The sequence below is a fragment of the Phlebotomus papatasi genome, chromosome 3, assembly GCF_024763615.1.
Source record: "Phlebotomus papatasi isolate M1 chromosome 3, Ppap_2.1, whole genome shotgun sequence".
Classification (NCBI taxonomy): domain Eukaryota; kingdom Metazoa; phylum Arthropoda; class Insecta; order Diptera; family Psychodidae; genus Phlebotomus; species Phlebotomus papatasi.
The window spans coordinates 89,909,918-89,936,300 of NC_077224.1; the positions used below are offsets into that span (position 1 = coordinate 89,909,918).

Genomic DNA, 26,383 nt, shown 5'->3' on the forward strand with positions numbered 1-26,383 from the left:
AACTGCACACATACATAAATATCTTGTTAACTGTGTCTTCTTATTTTTTTCTTCACTATTTTTTTGGATCAATATTTCTATTACCAAGAAAAAAATAATAACAAACACGTCTTCGTCTTTTCTTTTATTTTTTCTCGATTTCACATTGTATTCAACAATATTTTCTTATCACCATCAATTTTTTTTAAACTTTTCTTCTATCTCCTATTTTTTAATAACAACGTTTTCTTCGCTTTTCAATAGATTTTTTCTGTTTTTTTTTTCTCTTCATTCAGTCAAAGTTGATTTCTTTGGGTCTTTTTTGTCTACTTTTCAACTTTATTCTTTTAGTATTTGGCTGATTTGTGTTTCTATCTTTTATTTAAATATTTTTCCTTGTAGCGTGTTGTCGAAGGTTGATAATGTTGCTTCAGTTTATTGACAATGATTAGAAAATATAATGAAATTTTATGATAAATTCTCTGTATGTATTTCTGATTTTGAGCACTAAAATGGGTCTCCTTATTCTCGAACAATTTTTTTTTGTAACAAGTGGGTGGGTAGATTATCGTTGGCGGAGAGGGAGGATCGATGAGAAATAAAATCAATGGAGAGAAATAAGGAGCAAGAAATTTTTCTTCTAGGAAAAATTGGAAACCATTATTCTCTTATTGTTTTTCACATAACAATTTTTTTTCACCTTCTATCCATCGCATTAATAACTTCTTTTGTCTTTTTTGTCTGTCAACGGAAGTGGAAAGGAATCTTTTCTTTTGTAAGGGCGGGAGAGATTTAACAATTGAGCAAACAGCGTATGAAAATTTTATACAAGAAGTTTTTCACGTTTAGCTTTTTTGCATTAAAAAGACAGGGTTGATTGTGTTCTTTTTTAACAGAAATTAAAGAGTTCTCTCAAGAGTTTTTAGCACTATTCAGCAATTTTTCTTTGAAAAACATTTGTGGTTAGCATTTTGGTAAAAATGATAGGTATATTCTGAATTATGAACTGAAATTTCTGTTAGTAGAACATACAATTTGATCAGTAAGGAATTTAGACAGTAAAAAAATCAAATATTGGTCGGAAAATTCCTTCGAATAAAACAGATTTAAAATAGATTTGAATTTTTACTGCTTAATTTGAATTATTAACTGACGAGTTTTAATTTTTAACTGACCATTTTTACCAATATACGGCCCATCCTGCTGTAGCCACTTATCTCAGGAGAGACAGCCAAAGGGTGGTGAAAACCCTAATGAAAAAAGACAGTGTTTTTTTTGTGATGAAATGCTAGGAGTTAGAAATTTTTTTATGCATTTCGCATTATTTTATATCTATTATTACAGTCAACAATAGAAAAGTGGATTTTATTATAAAACAGATTTTATTCTCACGTGAAGCTGTTCGGACTGTGTTTCTTATTTAACAGTGCAGTGGGTTTTTTTGCAAATATCTTTTTGAAGATTACATACAATCATGTAAAGAGAAATGAAAGACTGAAAAAGTTTTGCGCTGAGAAATCTTTGAGCAACTTTTTATCCAATAGCACAACTTTTTCTTTCAATATCTGCGGAAAATCTATAACCATAAGATTTTCCTCGTACTTTTCCCCTCAAAAAATGTGCATGCAATTTTTGCTATTTAGGCGAGCTTAATCAATAGCTATGATTTTTTTTATATTAAATTTGTTTGTCATTTTAATCAGAATTATGAGAAGTTTTGAAGTATTTTCTTTATCTTTATCCTTTAATGATAGTTAATTAATTTTTTAAGCTATAAACTTTCTCAAGAGTTCCCATTCTTTCACTCAGAATATACAATAAACTTTTACTGTTCCTTATGAAAAGACTTTCGGAAGGATTCTTCAATATTTATTCATGTTTTTTTTTTCAATTGGAGATAGACGCTATGGGATATTACAAAAAAGCGATAAAGAGATATTTTTCTTAAATGGTGAATCTTTCCAAGATTTGACAATTGATTTCTTTCTAAGATTTTTTTTTAATTTAGGTTATCGCATAAGAATTTTGATTTTGCTAATTTTGCTTTTTTCTCTTAACAATTAGTCAACCCCTTAAGGCTATTATTCTAAATTTTTTCATTGTTTTTTTTTTTAATTTTTTGAGTTAAATTTATTTTTTTTCCAATTTAATTGGTGTTTCTAATATTATATACATTCTATTCAATCGTTCTTCTCTGCAATGGCGATTTAAATAAAATTTAAGCCCACTTCTTATTCTTTTTAATCCTTCCCGCGAATAATTTTTTTGTTGTTTTTTTTTCTATGTTTCAAAACACCAACAATATTTTTTTTTCAGTACGTAAATTTTATCCTTTTACAAAATACTGCAATAGTTGCATAATAATTGTTTTTCAATATTTTATTGCATTTTTATCTTTTTTTTTCAAAAAACTTTTTTTTTGTCAACGAAACAAAGCCGTTTTTAATAAATTTCTGTTGCTCTATTTCATAAATTTTTTTTCGTTAAAATGTTCTCATTTTTCGTGTTTTTTTTTTAATCCAAGATTCCTCAAAATTCTCTTTTTTATACTTTAAAAAGTTCCTTTACCTTATCATCATATTGCATATTTTTATGATTGTATTTTATCACAGAAAGTTTAAAATAAAGGAAGCAGTACAGAATAAATTGTTTGTTTAAAAACAGAAACTCCCACGGGTAAATCAAATTCAGTGGAAGTTACAATTAAAAAAAGAAAGATGACTAGCTGCAGTATCTGCACACCATTATATAAAAATGTGCTTTATAAATCAGAGGATTTTTGTGCTATATCCTTCAACCACATAGAGTTAACTTTAAATAAATGCAGCAACGTAAAGGACGGCTTTTGCATACTTGTTTTTTGTTTTAGTTCAACAGATAAAATTGTTTTTTTTTCCGACAATCGCTCGTAATGCTATGCACTAGGCACAATTTGATTTTATCGTGAAATAATGCCATTTGAATATTATCGGATTTATCTTGTTTACTTGCAATTGAAGAACCAAATTTAAAACGTGAAACATTCAGATGTATTCAATTTTGGAGATTTGACTTACAGAATAATATTTTAATTTCAATTTTAATCTTATCAACAAAACGCTATGATTTGAAACTGGAAAAAATAAAATTTTGAAAAATATATTACTGCATTTTCCTGATAGTTTTAGGGTTTTAAGGAAAATATAATATTCAAAAAAATTCTAATTTAGGGAGAATATGCACATGGGAAAGTTACTCATTGTAAAACACAAGCCGACGTAATGTAGTTAACGAGGTGGGAATTCTGGAAATCGTCGGGTAATACAATTTACTCAGGGAAAACTCATCAATTTTTTCCAGAGCTTTCTATGAAGGCTTAGAGACAGAGCCGAAAGCTCTTGAAAAATTTGATGAGTTTTCCCTGAATGAATTGTATTTCCCGACAATTTCTGGAATGCTCACCTTAGTAAAATGCTAAATTTACTATAAATCAATGAACATGAAGTGTGAAGTGAAAGTAACAATAAAAAAAATGAAGTCTTATAACATTCTAAAAAGTAAATCTCTAATAATGAATACAACTGTTCCCATCACGAATAATTTAAATTGTAAGAAGTGGATTAGATAGTCCTTTTTCGAGCTGATTTTCATTAATTTATTGTATTTTTTTTATGCACCTTCACTATGCTTTTTTAACAGAGCTTTTTTTTAAACTCTGCAGAACATTGCATTTTAGGCCTCAAAATTCATAATACTATATATACTTTTGCGCAGGAGATTTCCATTATTAAAATTTAGCATGAAAACGGAAAAGTTATGTTGGCTAAAAACTTTTTCCATGATTCAAATATATCTCTGTTTTTTTTACATTTTTTTCTTTTTTTAATATTGTATAAAGCACAACATTTAGGGGGAATTTGTTATTATCTTTTAAAATGTTTACTCCTTTTGTTTTTTTTTTAATTTTCATCCCTTTTTAGATTATTTCTACGAGCAAATAAAAATTTCACGCGGCATCTAAAATGTTTTTTTTTTCTTATAGTATAATTATTTAATTACTCTTGTTTTTAATTATTTTATTTAATAATGCCTCATTCACAGTATTTTACATAATTTTTATTGTTTTTCTGCTTCGCAATCATTCATAGTGGTAATGTATCATAATTATACCCTTAGTTATTATCCTTCTTCATTTATTAGAGTTTAACGTGCCTCATTTGATGTGAAATGCGGCAAATTGCTTATGTAAATTAATTCTTTACAATGTAATCCTCTCTCACATACTATTAGAATATAAGGTGTTGATTAATGTTTAGCATTTACATTATATTTATCAAGATAGTCTTTATGAATTTTTTTTCTTTCTTGAATTTATTTATTTTTTTTTTATTTTAAGGATTATAGTATAGATTTTTCTTTCTTACTTTATGCTTTGAAAAGTTGAAGTTGACAAACATATCAATAACTCTTCAAGGCAATTTTCTCACTTTCCACCCCCCTCTGGATAAACATTTTATAACTTTCCATAAAATTTATTGGAGGGATTTTCAATTTTCTGCTTGATATTTTCTTCCCTTTTTTGGAAAGGACAATGAGGTATACACTCTCATATCCTGCCACCATCCCACTTTGGCTTCTTTAAACCAAGATCTTTACCACAGAATGAAAAAGTTGACTTTGATGATGGGAACGACATGACAATTTATTATTCTTTAGCTTTTACAGAGAGTAGTAGATATTGTGAGTGAAATGTAATTCCATTTCTCTCTCTCTCTTTCCCTGTTATTACTGGGGAAAGAATTTATAAAGCATGAAAATTACCTTGAAAGTTACTTAACATATTGTCCTCTTAGAAAAATTTTCTTGGATATTATCTTCTTTCTTTTAATTTATTACTTCAGAATAATAAGAGTTTAATATTAAAAATTGTATATATATACGAATTGACTTTCTCATCCCTCTTATACTCTTCAGTTTTACTTTATCTATATAAAGAGGTTTCACTGAATCCCTGTTATTGAATTGATTCATACAGTAGAATCAGTTTATAAACCCCGTCTAAATTAATTTGTCAGTAGATTCGATTGTGAAACAAATTAAAATGTCTTTAAATGTTTCATAATACTCATTTATAATTTTTGCTAAAGCAAAATTTCATTAAAAATAGTGTATGTGCGTTGTTTTTTTTATTCGTCCATTTACTTTCGATTTAAAAACAATTCGACAAAACAGCGCAATTAAAAGGACATTCAACATACTGACAAGCAAATTGATGAGTATTTTTCTGGTTCTGTATTCTACCCTCAACTGATTCATTTATGGACAAGAAATTGAGGACAAATCTCTCATACCCATTTTGATTTCTCCCATTGGACAATAGCATAGCACTTTGTGTTAATCAGAGTGAAGAGAGAAAAATGATGCTTAATTGTTCAGCAGAGAAATTCAATCGAGAAGGATAATAAATTGAAGAGTGTTCTATAGTGGTTAATCAAATGGTATAAGGAGTTTCTTTATGTGGTACTGTACAGTTGTCCGGTTTTTGGAAACAATTATAATGTTACTCCTGGACTCACCTTAAGATCAGCTTTAAGACGGTTAATCACCACCTAAACTGAGTGCTTGTACAATTCGCGGATCGGCTTTGCTGCCCTCCCTGAATTCCTCAAGAGTAAGTCGATCATCGTGATTCTTGTCCATTTGGTCGAAAATCTTATCAACACGTTTCTGTGGTGTATTCTCATCCTCTGTCTGAGGTTGTTGTCCCTACAGAAAATATTAGACAAATGATGTGAGTGTGGTTCTATCATACTCATGTTTTTACCCGAAAAGCAGAGGATTACGCCTAAGTGTGTATACTTATAGCGTATTAAAGCTTGACAGGTAATATTTTTCAAGGTCCTAAACACGCCTATGAGAGTCGTTATCGATAGTTTATTTATCGATAGTTTTGCACTATTTATTTTTATTTCATTAGCTTTATTTTTTATATTATATAAACTTTCAGTTGTCTATTTCTGTTAACTTTCTATTAAATTTTGATTCACTAAAAAGATATTTTTACTATGGACTAGACGAAAGATGTTATCACATTAACATAAACACCATAAAAATGATGATGAGAGGAGGACAAATATCAAAATAATTTGTCCTCAGCAGTAATGATGTGATGATTGAGGAATAACAGTCGTGCTTTTTATTCTGCACACACGTCCTTGATGTATGGTGAGAAAAAAGATAATGTATAAAAGGAAAACGCGACGTGATTTATTTCGAAATACTTTTAGAACTTTCTTTTCTATGTCTTCGTCGGGTTTTATTTTTTTTCCATTTGTATATCTATCTTATATCATTTTTCAAAGTGTACCCTCGCAAGTATACTTGACTACATAAAAATTGCAATTTTAGAGAAACGTGTCAAAAGATATGTCTCATGCATTAAGATTAATATATAGATACAACTTTTCATGGATCTTTTGACCAAGAAAAAACGGCGATTGAATTTGGCTATTAGTTATACGATTCAAAGAAAACATTCCATTTGGCGGTTAGAATACTCAAGGACTAAAGAACATTCTTTTTTTGCTTTTGAATTGTTAAATAAAAGCTTTTCACGAAAATAATGAGAAATTTGCTCTCTATTTTCCTAAAATCCCTCGGTGGTATTTTCCAATTCAAAATTAATGAGACTTTAATATATCTTTCTATCTATTTCATTTTATGTTTTATCTACTATTATTTTTTTAGCCTATTTAGTCCAAGAATCTCTTATTATAATATTTCTATATTGCTATCTAGAACTCAGGACATCATACGCACGCTAAACTCAGAGAAATGTCCCTTTTTGGTCGTTGCAGCAAAATATTAAATTTATTGAAATCTATAGCTTCTTGCGACAAATATCATAATGATTAAAAACATGATAAAAAAAAATATTTACCAATAATAGATTTTATTGTTAATATGTTTTTCTGAAAAAAATTCTTCAAAGAATTTGGAATATTTTCAAACTGTACAGTGGAAATAAATCCATTTCAATTACGTTCAGAAGAGGAAATTGTGGAATTTAACATTCATAAAGTAAAGAAAAAAAGACTGGAAAAGTTGTAGATGAATTCTCGCGAATTGCTTTTCACGTGTCACACTCCATTAAAAAGTTTTACTATCTTCTCTCAACAAATAAAAACCAAAAATTCTTCAATATTGGAAGTGCTGCAAATTGGAAATGGAATTCACAGGTGTAAATAAGTCCAAAGTGTTATTGCAGAATCGTTGAATTGCTGACTGTGTAAACTTGGGTTCTATCAATATCTCGAAATAAATTGACCATCGAAATTGGTACATAAAAATAGTTTAGTATATATCCAGTGGATTTTGGGTAAGTTTGGTAACTTTATATAAGGTGAAGGTGGAATATCAGAAATTGTCTCTTATGTCTCTGTAAAACTTTGCGCCAAATCTTTTGCATATTTCAGAGGTATTTCCCAACTTTCATCCTACTTTTTCACATGCATTATGCAATGGAACTCTAAGATAATTGTAGATTAAGTTGTTGGGTGAATGTTTTGGGAATGTTGAGAAATATAAAAGAAAATCACGACTTCCTCTTTCCACGACTATTTATATAAGTATCACCCAGAAACTTAACTTACCACCATCTGGTAAATTGCATCTACAATGTTGTACATTTCATCCCGTGTGATGTAGCCATCGTTATCAACGTCGTACAAGCGAAAAGCCCCTGTAATGGCAAAATAAAAGTATTGATATAAAATGACTTTCGTCCCTAAGTATTGTTAATGGTATAATTTTATGTCCACCACAGACGCCCAACTTCTTCAGCAGTGGAAATCCAAACACTATGAATGATGAAGTTGTGTGGAGCACAAAAAATTACTAGGATTGAAAATAAAGATACTCACAGTGTAGCTTCTCGTCGAGATTCCCTCTGGACGTAATAGAGAGTGCTCGAATAAATTCCTCAAACTCAATTGAACCATCCTAAAATAACAGTTTTACAATTATTTAATTAATAGAAATCAATCACAAATTATCAGCTTTGTAAAGGGTACACTGAGGGAAAAGTCATTGTTATTATAAACACGGTATGTGTGTTGCTTTAACACTCATCTCAAAAATTAGCGTTTTATACTGGCTTCAGACTAAAGGCTTAACCTTGTTACAGAATGTCTCTAATTTGTAAATAAGAAGCGTTAAACCTAAATTTTAAAACTCTAAACTAAAGGATTACTTGGTCTTTTTATAACATCCTAGGAAGTTAAGCCAATTTTAGTTAAACCTCAGGTCTGAATACCGCTTCATTCTTATACAGCACGACTGAGCTACGGGGGCTTCGTTAAAATTCATACTCAAGGTAGATTTTTTGATAAGTTTCCTATATGTAAATTTAGCAGTATTTCAAATACAATGGATCTGTTAAGAAATCGATATGTAACGTAACTTCCTATGTTAGGAAAAATATTAAAAATTAAGAATTTCCGAGCTGTTGGTCAATATCAATATTTGTGGAGGTGGGGCTATATTGAAAACGTTATTTTTCGCATATTTCTAAAGGAAGCTAGTCCTAGTCATAATTGATTTTAGATCCACAATTGTTTTGTCCAACTAAATTACATTGCTTTAAAGCTCGGCATCCATTACAAGTATGCGAAGAACTGGCGTTTTCAATGTAGCCCCACCTCCCCCTTGTCAATTGAGCACAAATGACGTTAAAATCAATCAGTCTTCTCCAAAGTGGAGACAAGAAAAATTCCTGTCTCTTCCCAGAATGGACCTGGAGACCTCTCATTATCTAGACTAGTGCTCTACCAATTAACCTAGGGGGTCAAAATATTTCTTTTCTTAAAATTATATTAATTTTTCGGGAACTTTAGTAAACTAAATAATTAGTGCTTTCAGAAATAACTTTATACTTTGTTTACAATTATATACACTCCAATAGTTTTATGGTAACAAATAAAATATTATTAAAATTTATTTGCAGAATATCGTATCTCCTTAAACTACAATAAAGTTATGGATGCTTTTATAAAGCTTTTATTAAAACATCGCTCCTGTGGTTACCTAACCTAATCAAAATCTAACCTAAATATACAGTTAAATGTGATATTATCAAAGCTTATTGTTATACTTGCATGTATTATAGCAACACATAAAATTTCAGAGTGTTTAAAATGTACTAAATTATACTATAAAGTAAGTGAGACTTTTCAACAAGGTTAATTCCAAACCGTGTTTTCTTGTCATATTTCTCTCAGTGTATTTAATCACTCAAAAGATGAATTACATTGGACAATGTTTAATGGGGTTTTGATGCCAAAACTGGCAGGAGGATACCAAAAATTGGAATATTAGGTGGAGAAGGGAAATTATGGAGAAGATGTAGGACCACTAATTGAGATTAAATTTGCTGTCTTATTTCTTACATTATTCTCGTCAAATACTCGAAAGACCAGTGATGCAAATTTGCTGGGGTCTCCTTGTGGGAAAAATTGCTTGTAAATCTTGATGAAACCCTGAAAGATGGGCAGAAAAAACATCATATAAGAATATTAAGTAGGATCCTAGAGAAAATGCAAAAAAAAAAATATTTTTCTGCTGAATTTAGTTGAAAGAAAAAGAGAAAAATGAAAGCAATTCACCTGCTCTGTCAGCAATCCATTGGGACAGTCTTTGAGAAATCCTTTATGCCTAAGAAGTGTGCACAGAAGAAGAAAAAAAGAGAAGAAGAAGAGCAAGAATGTAGAGAAGGGTCAGAGAAGGTAGAATGAGGGAAAATTGATGGGGAGTTTCTGAAAATGATGGGAAAATCAATTTGAACTTATTTATTCAACACAACAATGACGACAGCATGAAATTCATGTAGCAATTTCACGCAAATATTTCACACAAATTTCAAATTTAATTTTCCCAATCATTTTCCACTCTCCACTCTAATTGCAAAACCCTCTATAGATTTTCTATCCCAACAAGAGTACATGGCCTATTAAAGGGTAATCCCGTAAAAGTAATTTTGAAAATCTATCTTTTAGAGAAGAAAGCGAAATTTTATAGAAAAAATAGGTTGGTAATCGAATTTTTGGGTAATTGTCTCGCATCAATATTCTGCCAAAGCTTTTAGTATTCATTTTGTGACTGTTACCAAGGGGTGAATCATTGGCATATCTCACAGTTAGGTTTTTGTTTCCCGGGTATCGCGAATCTTTAAGGGTTTCTAGGGTTTTATGGGAAAATGGAACGTTAAAAATTAATTGGTTTTAAAAAAGACTATATTTGAAGAAGAACTAGTGAACTATTTAGTTTGACTCTTGGTTTATGGACCAGTTCAATTTAGAAATTAAAAAAAAATGCCATATTTTAAAGGTTTCCCACTTCCCCCTAGTCGCTTTTCTATTATTTCTTTTTTTATTGAGAATTTTACACATATTAAAGAACATTTTGAGAATGAGACCAGTAGGGGAATTCTGTATAACGATATGACAATGCCATATGACAAATTTTAATGGTAAATTTGTGATCAGAACAACATTAAAGCCCAGTGAGCGTCGAATGACTGTTGCAAGGATCTCTATGAAGCTCTTAGTAACTGATATCAATCTGATTTACGATTTTTTCCGAACTAACCACATAACAATTTTAGCTGAGTTTATATTTGTCATATGACATTGTCATACTGTTACAGAATTTCTCTACAGGATCTTCCATAACATTAAAAATTTCAATGGGTGATCGATTTTAAAATTAAAAATAAACTTGTTTTTGATTATTCATTAATTCATTGATGATTCATTATTTTTGTTTTTTTTTTTTAAATTAAATTTTGAAAATATCTTGGCATATTTTAGAATGTAATTAAAGTTTTTTTTTTTGGTTTTCAAAGATGCCTGAAAACTTTGTTTTCATAATTTGATTTTTATGATAATATTGATCTTTTTATAATTTACAATGCACAAAAACTTTTCTCTTGTAAACATGTTTTTCACATTTCAATAAGAGTGAGTGAGATCTAGATGTAGTCATCTCGCTCACTCTCATAGGAAATTTTGAAAACATGCGTTTACTAACAAAAGTTATTGTGCGCTTGGCATAAAACACAACTTTTTCCTAGTTCGAATTCACTTTGGAATTTTTTCGAGTTTGACGAAACAAAAAAGAAAAAACTTTCGAGTTTCGTAAAACATTTTTGTGGAAACTTTCATAGGTTTCTATGTATAACTCACCCCTTGTCTGTTAACATTTGGCGTACATTATCAAATATTATCGACAATTTACTCACAATTAGCATAGGAGCGACACCAAAATACGCGTCCCAAAAACCCAACCCCTCGCGCAATTGGGTTATGCAAATGGAATACAATTGGATTTGGGCGACATTTTCCATGCAATTCTATTTATTTTTCATCCTACTTACCACTGTCTAATTTCCTTTTCTGTGACTAACACATTAATTTGAGATGAGAAAGCATGAAATGGAGAAATGAGAAAATTTTCCAGTTATTATCATTTTGCTGCTTCTTTCACATTTTCTGGCAGGGCTAAAAAGCTTGGGTGGGAAGATGAGAGATATGAGGTGAAAATAAAATTTCCAATGTAAATTTTCTAATCCATGGGACTGAGAAACTTTTTTTTTAGAGCTCCTCTCCCTGCCCATTCTTGGGGTAATAATTTTCAGTGTCTCACTGCCCCAACTCTCAAGAACACAGAGATTGTAAATATTTTTACTTCCATTTAAATCTGTAAAATGAAATGATGTTTCTGTGTTTGAGATTCCACAAAGTCGTGGTTTGGGGAATAAATTTGCTGTTAACAATTTTACACATTGCCTTAAGAGCTCTTTTGAGGACGTCAGAACACGAAAAGGAATCGTGAGGAGGTTTTATTACCACACGATTCAAAATAGTCATAATTGTGCAGTTTTCCTAACACTACGAGACTTTTATTTCACACAATAAATTATTCTGAATGTAACAATATCACACGATTTCTTGCAATAATACATCATTGTGATTAAAATCGCTGTAATATTACGCAAGTGTTTGACAAGTTGAGATAAAAAATATATTTATCAACTTCATTCTTGTCAATTTATTTAAAAATTAATTGCAATGTTGGGTTTTATCTGTTAGATATTTAAATAAAGCATAAATCATTTGATCAGTAAATGATCAATAAATTATTTTTTGGTTGGTAAATAAATCAAAATTTTGCTTACATGAATTTTAATTAATTTAACATTGGAGAATTTTACTAACTAAAAGAAGCTTTTATAAGGACTCATGGAAGTTGATTAAAAATCTAATTGATATTGAGTATTCAATTCATGTTTTTTCAATGTTCGTCATGGTATTGAGAAAGTATTATTATTAGAATTTAAAACATTCATCAGATTTGTTTGACCAACAACTGGAGTAGATAGAATTGTGTTAATAAGAATAGTGCCAAAGAGTATTGGGAGAATGTTCTATACTGGAGAAAAGCTAATATCTGTATATTTGCTGTGAAGCATACTTTTTCAAATATACTTTTTTTGCTATCTGTTCACTAAGAAATTCCTTAAAAAGGAACAGGATAATATCCTTAATTTTTTGGTTCGTATCTAGTGACATGAATTTGATAAAGAGTTAAGCGTGTGTGTACCGAATTTTAAAAGTTTTACAATGTTATCACATTTGTTCATCAAAATATTAATGCAGTTCACATTAATTATTACTATGGGCATTCATATATGTGATTTGTGTTTTTGAATCACTTAATAAATAAAACGTTATGTATTTTTTGATAAAATAAGTCGATTTTACCTACTGGAAAAATAATGCTATTCCCATTGATTTTTTAATGTGAAAATATTTATGTTTTCGACCAATTTAAACCACTTCGCGTCTATCTTTTTAAAAAAAATTAATTAAATTCGTAATATCAAATGATTTAAAAAACAAATTACCTATTTGATGATCGTACATTAGCGACAATTAATTTAAATCGCATTATAATTTTAATGAGATGTATACCAAGATATGATACCAGTAGGGGAATTTTATCATATGGCAAATTTTCGTGGTAAATTTGGGAGCACGACAATATTAAAGCCCAGTATGTGTATCAAATAGCCATTACAAGGAGCTCTAAACCTTTGCTTCAACCGGGTTTTCGATTAATTCCTTCTGAATTTACTACATAAAAAGTTTTATATTTGTGATGTGGCATTGTCATATTGTTACAGAATTCCTCATTGCTTAACCATAGTATTTTTCCAGATTATCATTGAGCTCCAATCAATCAGAGAACGCAATATATTCAAACTTATTTATATTTGGAAAATGCTTAAATCTAAATTGAGTAAATGATATTAAAATTATACATTCGTGGCAGTTAAAGTTATTAAAATTGCAAAGTTATTAAAGTAAAAAAATAAGTTTTATACATTCTAAAGAATGATAAGAATATAATATTTTACCTCGAGTTGGATTCTTACTGAAAATTTATTTTATGTTATAATATTCATGAAAATTATTACATACACTTAACTACTTGTACTAACTATCACGTGGAAATTGATCAACTGTGGTGAAACTGGCTGATAGACGATTCACTAAAATAAATCCATTAATCTGGTTTTCTGTCGCTTAATTGACTTGCCCTAACATTAATAACAGTCATGCTCTCGCAGATCTAAAGTTAAAATTGGTGAAAAAGACCAGGATCAAACAACAAATATTTTGAGCGTATCATTTGATAAGGGAAAATGAGGCAGTTTCGCATGACCCAATGCTTTCTACAACTCTCTTTGGAATTATGCGTAATATGCATTATTCATATTAATATGCATATTATATAAATCGAGACTACTCACATCCTCCTATAAATATGCTTGAATTGTTGCCTAAAATTATTAAAATATTCCGTTTAAAATGAAAAAATAGAAAGTGGAGATGAAAACTTTGAACATTAATCAAAAATTATATTTTATCCAAATATAAGTCATTTTTTGAGTAATAACATACTCGAACTAATAAAGTATAATTTACAAGATTAAAAATGTTTGAAATTGCTTTGAAATAGTTTTCATAACTTGAAAGGCTCATATTTAAAGGAATTTAAAATATTTTACAACTTTTTAGTGTACCATATAAACTCTTATTTCATACCGAGTGATAAGAATTTCGCCAGGAGAGGCAAACTTACTGAATTAATTATATTATTTTGTATGTATTTACATAAAATGTTCATTTATTTTCGTATATAATTGTAGAAAACAGAAAGACATGTGAATTAATATCACTAACAAGAGTAAGAATGACTGAAATTTATTGAACCTTTCGCTTATACGGGAGTTTCTCTTTAATTTGAATGAAATCCCAATCATACTCAACCCCTCTCAGTATTTTATTTATGGCAAGAAATTTATTTATAGTCAAGAAGTGTGCAAAAATGAATATATAATACGAAAGGAAGTGGATTACAAGAGGTTCCTAAGAAATATGAGAAACTCTCTCTGAATTCTACGAGCGATACTCATGAGGATGCGTGTGAATTGCTGTTATCATATGGAAAAGCTCCCATGAATTACTGGGCAAAAATAATATTTCACGGTGCATATAAAATCTGTGGAAATATGTTTGAAAGCATTTGTGGAGATTAAACATCCCATAAATAACACTATGTAATTACTTGATAATTATATACGCGATAGTTTTATGCAAATGACAGTCCATAAATGTTCCATGGGGGGTTTGAGAAGAATACTTTGCATATGCAAAAAGCTCTGCAAAAGCTTACTTTCGCTCAACTTTCATTTTACTACTCTTTATTCTTTCGTTATTTTTTTGGTCATCCTTGCACGAAATCCGCTCGAAAGTCAAAAGTAATTATATTTTCTGAGACAATAAATGTGCGGAAAAAAGTTTAAGGGAAATATTAAACCTGTTGCTCAGAATAAGTATGGGTAAGATTATGAAAAGTGTGGATTATATCACTTGCTGTATGCCATGTACTTCTCAAGCCAACGTCTATGTTTTTCTTTTGCACATTTCATCCTCCACTGACAAACATCTCACGGTGTTATCTCACCTGTTCGAGGAAATGGAAATTAGGGAGAAGAGGAAATTTAAGCGATGTACAAATACGCGAAATATGAAGTTAAATAGACACGAAATGTTTTATATAGCAGGAAGAAAAAAATGAAATAAAATATAAAAGTACACACAAGAATTTCCACACACTGTGAAATATGAAGCTGAAAGTGGATTTAACAACCCTATCTTGAAAGGTTGGCAATAAAAGTGAAATATGCAAAACTTTCAACTTAAACTTAATGACAGTTACTAATACTTTAATATTGCATACTGTATGCTGAAGTGATACTGTGGAAAATGATACTTGACAATTTCAAATAATTTTCACAGCAAATCATAATATTTAGAGGAAAATTTTCATTTTATACTAAATTTTACAGCTCTGTGTCATTTATTCACCATGTTATTAAGATCATAATATGTCAGCAATAATTAGGAAAATTGGGGAAAGTTTCAAATTTATATACATAATTTGCATAGCCACAAAATATTTCTGGCGCATGAAAGGTGTAATTTTATACTGGTTTATAGCTAGAAAATTATTTTATCTGGTTAAGCTTTTCTGCTTTGTTGAATAGATTTCAAGTGTAGGGGAAACTGCCCATGTTTCGTACGATCCAAAAGCTTCGTATTTACTAAATTTTTCCTATGTTTCTCAATAAATGCTACTCTGTAATATATTTTAAATGGAAATTTCCCCGGGTTTTAAAATATGGATGCGATGAATCATATTTATTAAGGAACATAGGATAAATTTAGTCATTAAGAAGCTTGGGATCGTACGAAATATGGGAGCTTTCCTCTATATATCTTAGTTCATAAACAAAACATAAAATGATGAATAGAATAGATTTGACCATTATAATAGAGACCATTAGCATTATTATTAGCATCATTTTATACATTTTTCGACAAATTTTCATAAAATTTGCATCCGGTTAGGTTCACTTTATCAAACAGGGTTTTTACAATCACTATTGCCACTTATAACTACTTAAGTTAATTTCTAAAAAGTAACTCATTTTTCCTCATATTTCTAATTTATATACATTACGTAAATTTATAGATTTTTTTCTGTATCGTAATATACATTTAACGTACTTTTCCCAGCATATGACAATACCCACAGCACATTGAATGTTTAATAATTTTCAATTTAAACTTCTAGGGGGAGGTGGGGCTACTTTGAGCTGTGGGGCTATATTGTTCTACAATTTTTTCACATATTTCTAATGGAAACTGGGTTTTAACATGATGTAATTTGGATGGACAAAACAATTGTAGATCATATAACAATCTAGCCCCACAGCTCAAAGTAGCCTCAACTCCCCCTAATATATTTTACAGATAAAATTAATACTTGTCAATAAATATTTTATTTTGACCGTGGGAAATAGAACTATTAGATTTAAAGATTGATATATTCCATGATTTTTGGACATTCTATAGTAACTTCTAAAGCTGATCATGAACGTGGATGTATATATTTTTCGGTAATTCACAATTAATTTAAATTTTATTTCTTATAGCAAAATACCGGTAGTTAAAGTATTGAATAAATTATCTTATGGACAAGTGGATGGACAAATAAAAATTCAGTCCAGATTTAAAGAGTTAAAGGGGTTAAAGAGTGATGCTCTAACAGGATATGGTTTTTGTATCCAGTCAGTCTTGCTAAGAATTTAATTTGCCTGTGAATTAACTTTTGGAGACAATTAGATTAAATTTGCATTTCAATTTCTTATTTTAATTTATGCGAAAGACTTTGTGCAAAATTGTCAATGGGGGAGTAGCATGTAACCTTCTTTATTTTACAAATTAATAATAACACAATTATAAAAAAGACTATAACACAACTCTTCCTTGTTCTTTGTTTGAATATTTTGGTCAAGGGTATTATTACGATTAAGAAAGTTCTTCTGAATAATTAGTTATAGGCGTGCGATTTATCTGAACTCAATCTACAAATTTTGCATGACGAGATAGAGTGAATTAAAACAAGATCCTATAAACTTCTACCTGGCTACATTTTAAATGTAATATCAATTAAAAAGGAAAAATTGAAAGATAAATATTGAATTTAAAGGTTGTAAAAGCTTTGACCATTGACTAACTCTTCAATTATGAGATTAACACAATTATATATCGATTAAAATGGCCAGTTTTTAGAATATTTAATATTAACACAAAAAGTAAGAAGTTTGACGATGTGAGTGGTCAATAATAAAATATGATAGTATAAAATTGGATTGCATGTAAGCTAAAATTCACTCAATTCAAATAATATGAGTCAGCATAAAGTAGTAAAGTGAATTCAATTACAGATTTGTATTTATCAATAAAACTTTAATCATTGCGTAGTAAGTTGACCCCTCAAATCAAGTGCAATTGAACCCAATAATATAGGGAATTATGTGTATGCAATATTAATGAAAATTGCAGTGTTATTGTAGGGTAAAAACTTACAGTATGTGTCAGTTGTTAGTCGATCAATTGTGTCCTGCTTTAGTTTAGAATTTTTCTTGCCCATGGTGTGCGATATTGGAGAATTTTCTACCCTCGGAACAATACAATTTCTGCTAAGTTCAAACTCTAATGCAGAAAAAAACACACTCAAATTTCCTTGGAAAATTCACACGATAATTGATTCACAATTAAACTTTTAAAACTGTTGTCATTCAAACAGGAGGAATAGAACTCATACTCCTCAATTCAATTTGTCGTACAATTTGCCTCGTAATTAATCACAGGTTTTAGCTTTCACCTTTCTCGTCAACTTTGAAATTTGTTCGTGTTAGAATTTAACAATCGATTAATTAACTTTTTCTCCTCTAAGTCTTTTGTTTCAACACTTTACCACTCGTTCTTCCTCATGCCTTTGTCCTTCCACAGAGACACACATTTACTTTTACTTTCTTGTAACACAGTTTTCGTTTTTGTTTTTTTTTCTCAAAAATCACATTTTTATGCTATTTCTCATGCCCTCATCTATATGAAAAATTGTAAAATGTCAGAGATGAACAAATTATTTGTCATTACATCAGTGAACAATACGAATTTGTGATAAAAATCAATTTTATTGATAGTTAGGAGTATTTTAAAATATGTGAATGTGACTTCGTCAGCTTTTATAGCATGCAGAATTATGATGAGATCAAAACGAATCATAATGTAGAGATGCTATGTTGCTTGGACGGATAGTCAACTATGTCTTCACTTGAGATGCGGACAAAATGACGAGGAAAAATGCTGCTGGAAAAGATGATGTTGGGTAAAGCAAGAGTTGGGACGAGTAAAGAAAAAAATTGAAGATATCATTATGGGGGAGTTTAGGGACTTAATGGGGCTGTAGATGATGTATGTATACAACACTATATACAGAGTTTTAGCTGAGATTGTTTATAATCTCAGCTTCTGTAGTCCGAAGTGAAACACAACATCGCTTGATCGGGCCTAAACTTTGGTGGAATCCATTTTACCACAAATATGAATATTTTGATTATAAGAATTTGATTAGAATACAAATACGAGATCCAAGAGACGCTAATATCAATCGACGGACGTTTGGCAATTTTACACCGGATAGATATTTTCAAATTTTCATTAATACCAATCCTTTTCAAGACTTAAACGTTTACTTTGGGACAGAAAGCCATAAAGAATAACCTATAAATAAAGCACTGTGAAAATAGTGAAATCAATTGCATCCCACGCCAAACTAAGACAATTGGGGGTAGCTCTCTGAGGAGCCCCCTTCAAGACACAGTGTTATTTTACCTGTGTAGTACAGCATCTCAGTGTGAGACGTTTTCTTCGAGCTATCTGGGGTGTTTTTTCTATAAAGGAATAAATATTGTCTTACATACCTCTAAGAGTCTTGATCAATAAAAGGTAGAAAAGCAAAAGTAATAAAATAGTTTCCTTTAAAAGTTACAATTGATAGTATTTGGTACTTTTTCTAATTATTATCACAATGACTAATCAGTTGAGGATTAAAATGAACCTACTGATAATATGAATTTGGTTTGGTTCACTGAAAGGCTTGCGAAAAGTTTAAAATAAATTTTTTATTTGTACTTGGGAGTACGCATTCTGAGTTCACCTCAAAAGAATCTGAGCTACCGTAAATTATTCTGGGCTTCTCACTGGTTTTTCTTTTGAGGCGTCCAGTGGCTTTCACCACCACACACCATAACAGCCAATGCTAGCGAGAAATTTAATAGAGAAAATGGAGAGATTTCTTATGGAGGGGATGAGGCATAAAATATTATCGCTCCGGATGAGTGAATTGCTTCTGGAGGCTTTCGCAACTCCTTATGCCTTATGGTGTCTTAGGGAAAGACTTCTGGATGAGGCACAACATATTGCATCTCCCGTTCCCAACTCTATGCCATCAAACATCGTCACAAATGGGATTTTATTATGCCATTCTTATTTTTTTTAAGAATAGAAACATCTTGAAAATCTCATCCAATATGTGATAAAACCGCAAAAGTATGAGCTCGAGATAAACCGACCACACAGACTATTGAACCAAAAAAAAAAAGCTGAGACGAGACTTTCATAAAGAGAGATGAAAGTATAATCGTTTCCAAATGCACTCTGTGGTAACAAACATACCAACAAACCCTTAATGGCTTAAACATATTGAGTATGCTAGAAAATGGGCAATTAAAAACAAACTTTTGCCACCACGTCTCATTATAATTTTCACAATGAAAAGCAAATGCTACAAGAGAGACATTTATTTGTCTGGAAAAGCAAAAATCAATATATTCGTGTTTTCGTCTTTATATTTTTTTTCCTGTCTTCTTCGCCCAAGAAAATAAAATTGCAATAAATTTGCTATAACTAGTATAAAAAGTGAACAATAATTTCACATTGCGGTTTATAAATAGTTTTTCTTTCGCGACCTTTTCTTATAACTTTTTTTTCTTTTTTCTTATTTTTATTCCACCCCCTGAAGTTGTGTCACTCTTTCCAATAACATTTTAGGAAATGATTCTTTCAACCCATTCCAATTGTTGTAGCAATATTACGATGTACCCAAACACCCCTGCAATTTCCAAGTCCACCCCCTATAGCCCTTCTTTTCATAAATTTATCGCATAGAAGTCTGTGAATTGACTCAATGGGGACACATTTCACGCTATATTCTCTCTATATTGGCAATCGATTTCTCTGTTCTATCCCTTACAAAACTATCAACCCTTGAGGGTATAGGCTCTACGAGCAAGAATCACCCGGATTTGGGAATGGGAACAAGTTGTTGGACGGAGCTTTCGGTCTCTGGAGCTTTTGTCACGGACATTTTTCCATTTGTAACCATTTTGTCACAATGAAAAGTACGTGTAGATACGAAGGAAAGAACTTGTTCTGAATTGCTAAACCCTCCCACAAATTCATATATATGGTCGGTCTAACTAGATTTTGTAGAGATTTTTTTTTTTATATTACAATGAGGAGTAAGGTTTATGAGACTTCAAGCAATATAGGATATTATAAAATCAGGTCTTATCTTTCTAGACGAGATTTGTATTTCACGATAAACTTTGCGAGATCTTTACTATACGAATTGACTAACCAAAAGAAATTAACATACTTAGGAGGGATAGCAAAATTTTCTAGTGATTGTGCCATCGTCGAACTTTCTCGGAGTTTCCTGTGTTAGTGAAGAGTGGGGATTTTACTGTTTAACATAAGGGAGCCCAGATGCGCACTACCATTGCATAATATAATTATGTCGATGATGTTATGTTTCCACATTCAATATCATTCAGTGCGGAAGAAAACGCGTTAAGTTTAATGAAGTGTAGAGAACTCACTTCCGATACAAAGTGCATGTGACACATAGGGTGAGCAATTAATTTTTATTGATGTTTCCACACGGAAGTTATTTTCCTTGCAATAATAATAAATTTATTGTTAATCGGTTTTGATAAAGTCTCACTATAAATTTTCTTTTAAAGTTTCTTTTAAATTATTTTTCTTTTAAATTAGCTTGCTAAGAAAATACAATATCTGTTAAAACTTTGCAAATTTATCTCAAAATAGGAAAATACATGTTGAAACTGTTAAATGTAAATATTTAATGAAATATCAAGTATTTTCCCACAAATGAAATGTACAGACGAGCAATTTTAAATATTTTACAGAGCTATAAAAAAATTCTATTATCTCTGACAAAATATTGCTCTGAGATAAAGTTTTTTTTATAATCATTAAATTATGAATAATTCTATTTTGAAAATTAATTACTTTCGAGAAGATTTTGTCTCAGAAGAACTTTTCCCATCCACATAACAAAAAAGTATGTAGAAGATTTTTATAGCAATTTTTTCTGCATTAATTAGTGCTCAAAAGTTTTGCATTATAATGAGATTTATTAAGTTTCCAATCGTGAAAAATAGTAACGCACTAAGGATAAAGTAAGGTACTCTGGGCACCCATTTTTCTTTTATAAACCTTTAGTTAATTGTCTATAGAGTTTTTAAAAATTTCTCGACTATTTATAACAACATATCCGTTTCTTGACGTTCTTCGTTTTGGTTTACATTTTAATTTGTGGTTTTAACAATGTTCAATAATCAACTATTTTGATTGAAAATAATCATCTATTAAGGCAACACTGAAGAAGAATTTCAATTTCGACTTGTCAGAATATAAGTCGAATAAGTCGATTTTTTTCAAAATTTGTTTTTTTAGCTTATCGGGTACTCCTTGATACCCTCTACCTTCCCTGTGAATATTATACTGGGAAATTAATTATTCACAAAGTTATAGGGGTTTCAAAACTTAAAAATCCTGTACTTAGCATGCAAAATCTCAACTTGAAATCGCAGATAAATCCAAAAATATTTAATCAGTGCTTACGTTTCTTTAAAGCAAAAGTATAAATTTTCTTCTGTATTGAGGATACTAAAATATTAAAATTAGCTTTTATAGTTGCCTCACCCTATGAAAAGAATAATCATATTGAATGAGATTAATTTTGCAAATTTAGTTTTATTAAAAGCAATTAGTTTTATATTAAAGAGAATGAAAAATTGGTGTGTGCATGCATATGCATGCAAATGCACCTCTGTTAAAATCTATTAATGAATGAAATGGGTAAAATAATGCATACAATGTGGTGAAAATGATTTCATAAATAAATTAATGATTTATGTTAAACTGACCAAAATCCTACATTTTAAATTAATTTTGTAATTAATCCCTTCTTTGTCTGATCTTACGCACATTCATCCCCTAACACTATCTAACCTCAGCAGACAGGGAATATTCTGGTTATAAATTCTCTTTGGTTTTAGGCCCAGAAGCTAAAGTTGATTGAAATTTTATGTGAGTTATTTGACTCATGAGTAAATTTTGGAAAACATTTCCATGCCACAAAATTAAGGGGTATCTGGGACGGGTAACGGTTAAACATTGTAGCCTCTTTTCCATACTCTTGTCATATACTGGGTATTCTGGGGAGCTTTGGAAGCTTAAGGGGAGACGAAGGTCCTGACTGACATTTGAGGCTGCATGAGATGGAAAAGCAAGCACCTAATTGAGTGGGAGTTTTTCGCAGTTTGCAACCAACATCCGACCAAAACTCACACTAAACATCCCTCTCTGTATCGTATATCCGTAAAAAAGTGACTCATACGGGCACTTGAGAGTTACAATTCATCCCTCGGGGAGACATTTCAAGTTCTCCCTCCACCCTAATACATCATGGGTTGGTATGATATTAGCAGCAGGGGGTTACGATGGACCATGGAGCAACTTCTGGGGAGTTTTATGTTGCTGTGGAGCTTTTGCAACAATTCAGAACTCTCACCCTTCGATAAGTCTAACAGAGAACTCAAAAATTCTGACCCTCGCGCACAGCATTTGAAATACAGATGAACATGGCTGACATCGGTAGAATACAATATAGTAAAAAAATTCTCTATGGCAGCTCTAGCTGGGGATATATTTTCTCATTTCTCTGACTAATTTAACCCATGAATAGCACCCCAATGCTACTAGAGGGGCCTGGCAGAGAAAGCTCAACGCAGAATGAGAGTGTGAGATGAATAAATATAGAAATTTATGAGATTTATCTGCATGGGTCTCGGAGAAACAAAAGAGGGAGAGACTGAATGGGGCAGGAAGTGAGGGTGAGTAGTGGAAAAATAACTTTTCGAGAGATTGACGATAGGATATGAAAGATTTGTTTCCAGGAGAGATTCCACAAATATGCTCAATATAAGTCACATATTCCTCCACTTTGTGCTTCATCCAACCATAAATTTTAAATGGTCCAACAATGCGTCACCACTTTCTGGTAGGATCTCAACCGCATCCCTGTCGAAGGGACGTGCCATATGGTGAGCAGCAGATGGGTACAAGTTATGTAGGGTGCTACAATTATTCCCTAAAGGACCTTCCTTTACGAACTTTTGCAAAATTGACACCCTATATAACCTAGAAGGGGAAGATGGGGCAGCTTATGCATAAATTGTAAATTACCAAAAATTATGCATATCTGTAAAATAGCTAAGTTGTTACGATAATCATGTATGTACTTGTGGCGCAGTTGTAGACCTTGATTTGATGTAGTTTAATAAAAAATAATGAAAAAACAGTATAAAGCTCTCTATAGATATAATAATATAATCGCGTAGCTACAGACGAAAAATTTCATAACACATAAAACATTCAACACTTTTTCACTGCTACAAACTCTTTTAAATGGATTTTAGAGAATAGAAAAAAACTCAAAAAAGAAAACTGCCCCCTCACGCAACTACCGCATTCTCCTCTATTTCAACATTTTGTACATGAGATCCATTTCCAAAAGGTATGGATACAAGCGACACGAATACACGACAGTTTGAAATTTTTCGGAGGATGAGGCGTAGCAAAAACATACATATCATGTTGAGGAATTTGAAGCTGCCAAAAGAGACAAGACGAATAAAAATAAATATATTATCCTCGAAAAAGGAAGAGGGATGCGTGGTAAAGTCTTCATGAGTTGAACATTCCACGCTTTTTTTTTTTGCTTAGAAACCGCATGTATCACTTGAGATACGCACATATATACACATGTTTGCAAGGAGGTGGCCCACCCTCTGAAGGGTTGGGTGAAAAAATACCAACCGCCCTTTCGATTATTTATTTATTTATTTATTGTGTATACATTTCATATGCGGTGAACGGGGGCGTCATCGAGAATGAGTCTGATTGAGGGAGTGAAAGCACACAGATTCAGAACTGGATGGATACACGTCACAGCTTTTGGGGAGGAATGAGTGCTATGTACTTGAGGGTGAGAATAAATATTTGAAGTGAATGGAGTGCTCCTCTTGGCTACAAAACCACCAGGCGTCCTCATTGCCACATTATAATTCCCTCTTTCTTGTCTCTGGGTTGCGTTTAAGCTGCCATGGGATTGATACAACATTTGAATGTTTTTAGAGGGATGGGAGGTAGCTAGTGAATGGGATAGGCAGCACTTTTGTATGCCACGGGATTCAATATAATAAATTATTTATGATACGCTAAAAGGATTTTACTGCCTGCTCACTGACGCCGCATAGACGACAATAATATTTCTAGATAGTATTTGCCCTCCAATTAATTTCACCATTCTTTTATCCATGTTGTTCTCTTTTGGATCCTACGAGCTACATCGTTATTCTGTCTCTAACCAATTTGTGGTGGCCATATTCCACCAAAACGGAGGTGACTTTAAAAAAACCAAATTTAATTGCCATTCATTATTCACAGTAAGGAAGCTTATTACCCAAGTGACTGTGACAAAAAGCTTCGCTGGAGGTGATCCAATTTAAGCTACGAAGATGTCAAGTTCAAAGGAATCCATCTCAATTTACCACCCCAACATCTCCACGCAACTTCCGCAGTGGCAGAAAGTTAATTAGAATTGAGGTGTAATTTTACACATGGTGGAAAATGTGACTCTACCAAGGTTCATTTTTACGTAACCACTCTTTTACGCAACCATGCTCAATTGCAAAGCTTTTTTCCTCTGCAGAGGTATACCTACAATGTATTCCCTAGGATGATATAGTTGTTAGCTTTTTTACACGAAAACATGGGATCAATGCACACACATGTAATGTACATTTCATGTTACATGAGAATATTGTCCTCCTCGTGTATCATCAACAGGGTAGGGGAGCCGAATCTTTCGCTGAAAACTTCCAAGGTTGTTGCCACTGTTCTTGTGCAAAAGCATTCACATTTTCCTCTCTTCTCCTCATTCCCCCAAAACGATGATTTGGACAAGAAAAATTTTCATGTAATTAATTTAAATTTTTTTCTCACAGTATTCCAGTTATTACAATGGAAAAGTTCTGCAAAACAATATCCTCTCTCCCGGAAAAGAATAAGACATTACGAAATGAATTGCAAACGGGACATAAGGCGCAAAGAGATAGAAAAAAAAAACTATCAAGGAAATTGATTTTATCACGATAACCGTAAGCGAACTCCTAAATCCAAAGTTTCTTCCATAGCTTCACATGCTAATTTTCTCAAGACAAAGGAGAATTACCCCCTAGGTTATATACTTTCAACTCTATAGTCCTCTATATCGCTTCCCTGGTATGTCCTTCTCCTTGAAGTCACTTTTATCCAAAAATTTGATTTTTTTCGATCGAGAGTAATTGCTAACGAATAACACTGTAGGATATTTACAATAGAATTTTCCCTTCGGCTTTAACACCTATTTCTCCTCTCTATGAACTTTTCTCAATGCTTTCCCTTTTCCTTCTTTTTCTTGTATATCCTTCACCACAAAACTAAATTATTCTACAGAGAAACACCAAACACTTCGCAACAATCTTCTCGTGGTGGGAGCTTTTGACACACTGACTACCCAACGGAGCTCTATGAGCAGCAGAAAGCTCTCCGGGCCAGCAGCAGCACCACAAAATGCATGAGAGTGTATGTGTGATATAGCTTCACAAGTGTTGAGCTTGTTTTCGGGGTGCTCTTGGAAAACTTTCCTGAGAGACTTGAGGGTGGAAGCAGTAACTGCTGTATACAACAAGACCTGTACGGGATTTCTGTAACACCCTTGCAATGCCATATGACAAATTTTGTTTGAATCTCCAGGAGAGCTTTTTCGAAAATATGATTTTGCAACGGCGTGGCATTACCACGGTTTGATTACTGCCAATTCAAATGACAATGAATTTTATAAAAAAAAAAGATCGGGAACTTTTTTACCAAACCGAACTGTATTTGTAAAATATCATTAAGTGACACTCATTATAAAATTCAATGAATTGCGTTTTCGAACTCATATGATATGTCAAAAGAAGTTCAATTTACAT

General features: G+C 31.5%; 1 protein-coding gene across 3 annotated transcripts; it reads right to left on the reverse strand.

Moving 5' to 3' along the window:
- Positions 1 to 4,048: 4,048 nt before the first annotated feature.
- On the reverse strand, positions 4,049 to 25,914 carry LOC129808334 (frequenin-1). 3 transcript variants are annotated; one of them, XM_055858189.1, is made up of 8 exons: positions 25,743 to 25,914; positions 17,517 to 18,038; positions 11,390 to 11,414; positions 9,621 to 9,669; positions 9,405 to 9,494; positions 7,881 to 7,959; positions 7,611 to 7,699; positions 4,049 to 5,724 (listed from the first exon to the last, which is right to left on the reverse strand). In XM_055858189.1, exons 2-8 carry the CDS (start codon positions 17,578 to 17,580, stop codon positions 5,557 to 5,559), a joined length of 564 nt encoding a protein of 187 aa, XP_055714164.1. In that variant the 5' UTR covers positions 17,581 to 18,038; positions 25,743 to 25,914; the 3' UTR covers positions 4,049 to 5,556. The 3 variants fall into 3 exon arrangements, with proteins under 3 accessions (XP_055714164.1, XP_055714163.1, XP_055714162.1); XM_055858188.1 differs by having other exon boundaries at positions 25,616 to 25,914; XM_055858187.1 differs by having other exon boundaries at positions 25,600 to 25,914.
- Between the last annotated feature and the right edge of the window lie 469 nt (positions 25,915 to 26,383).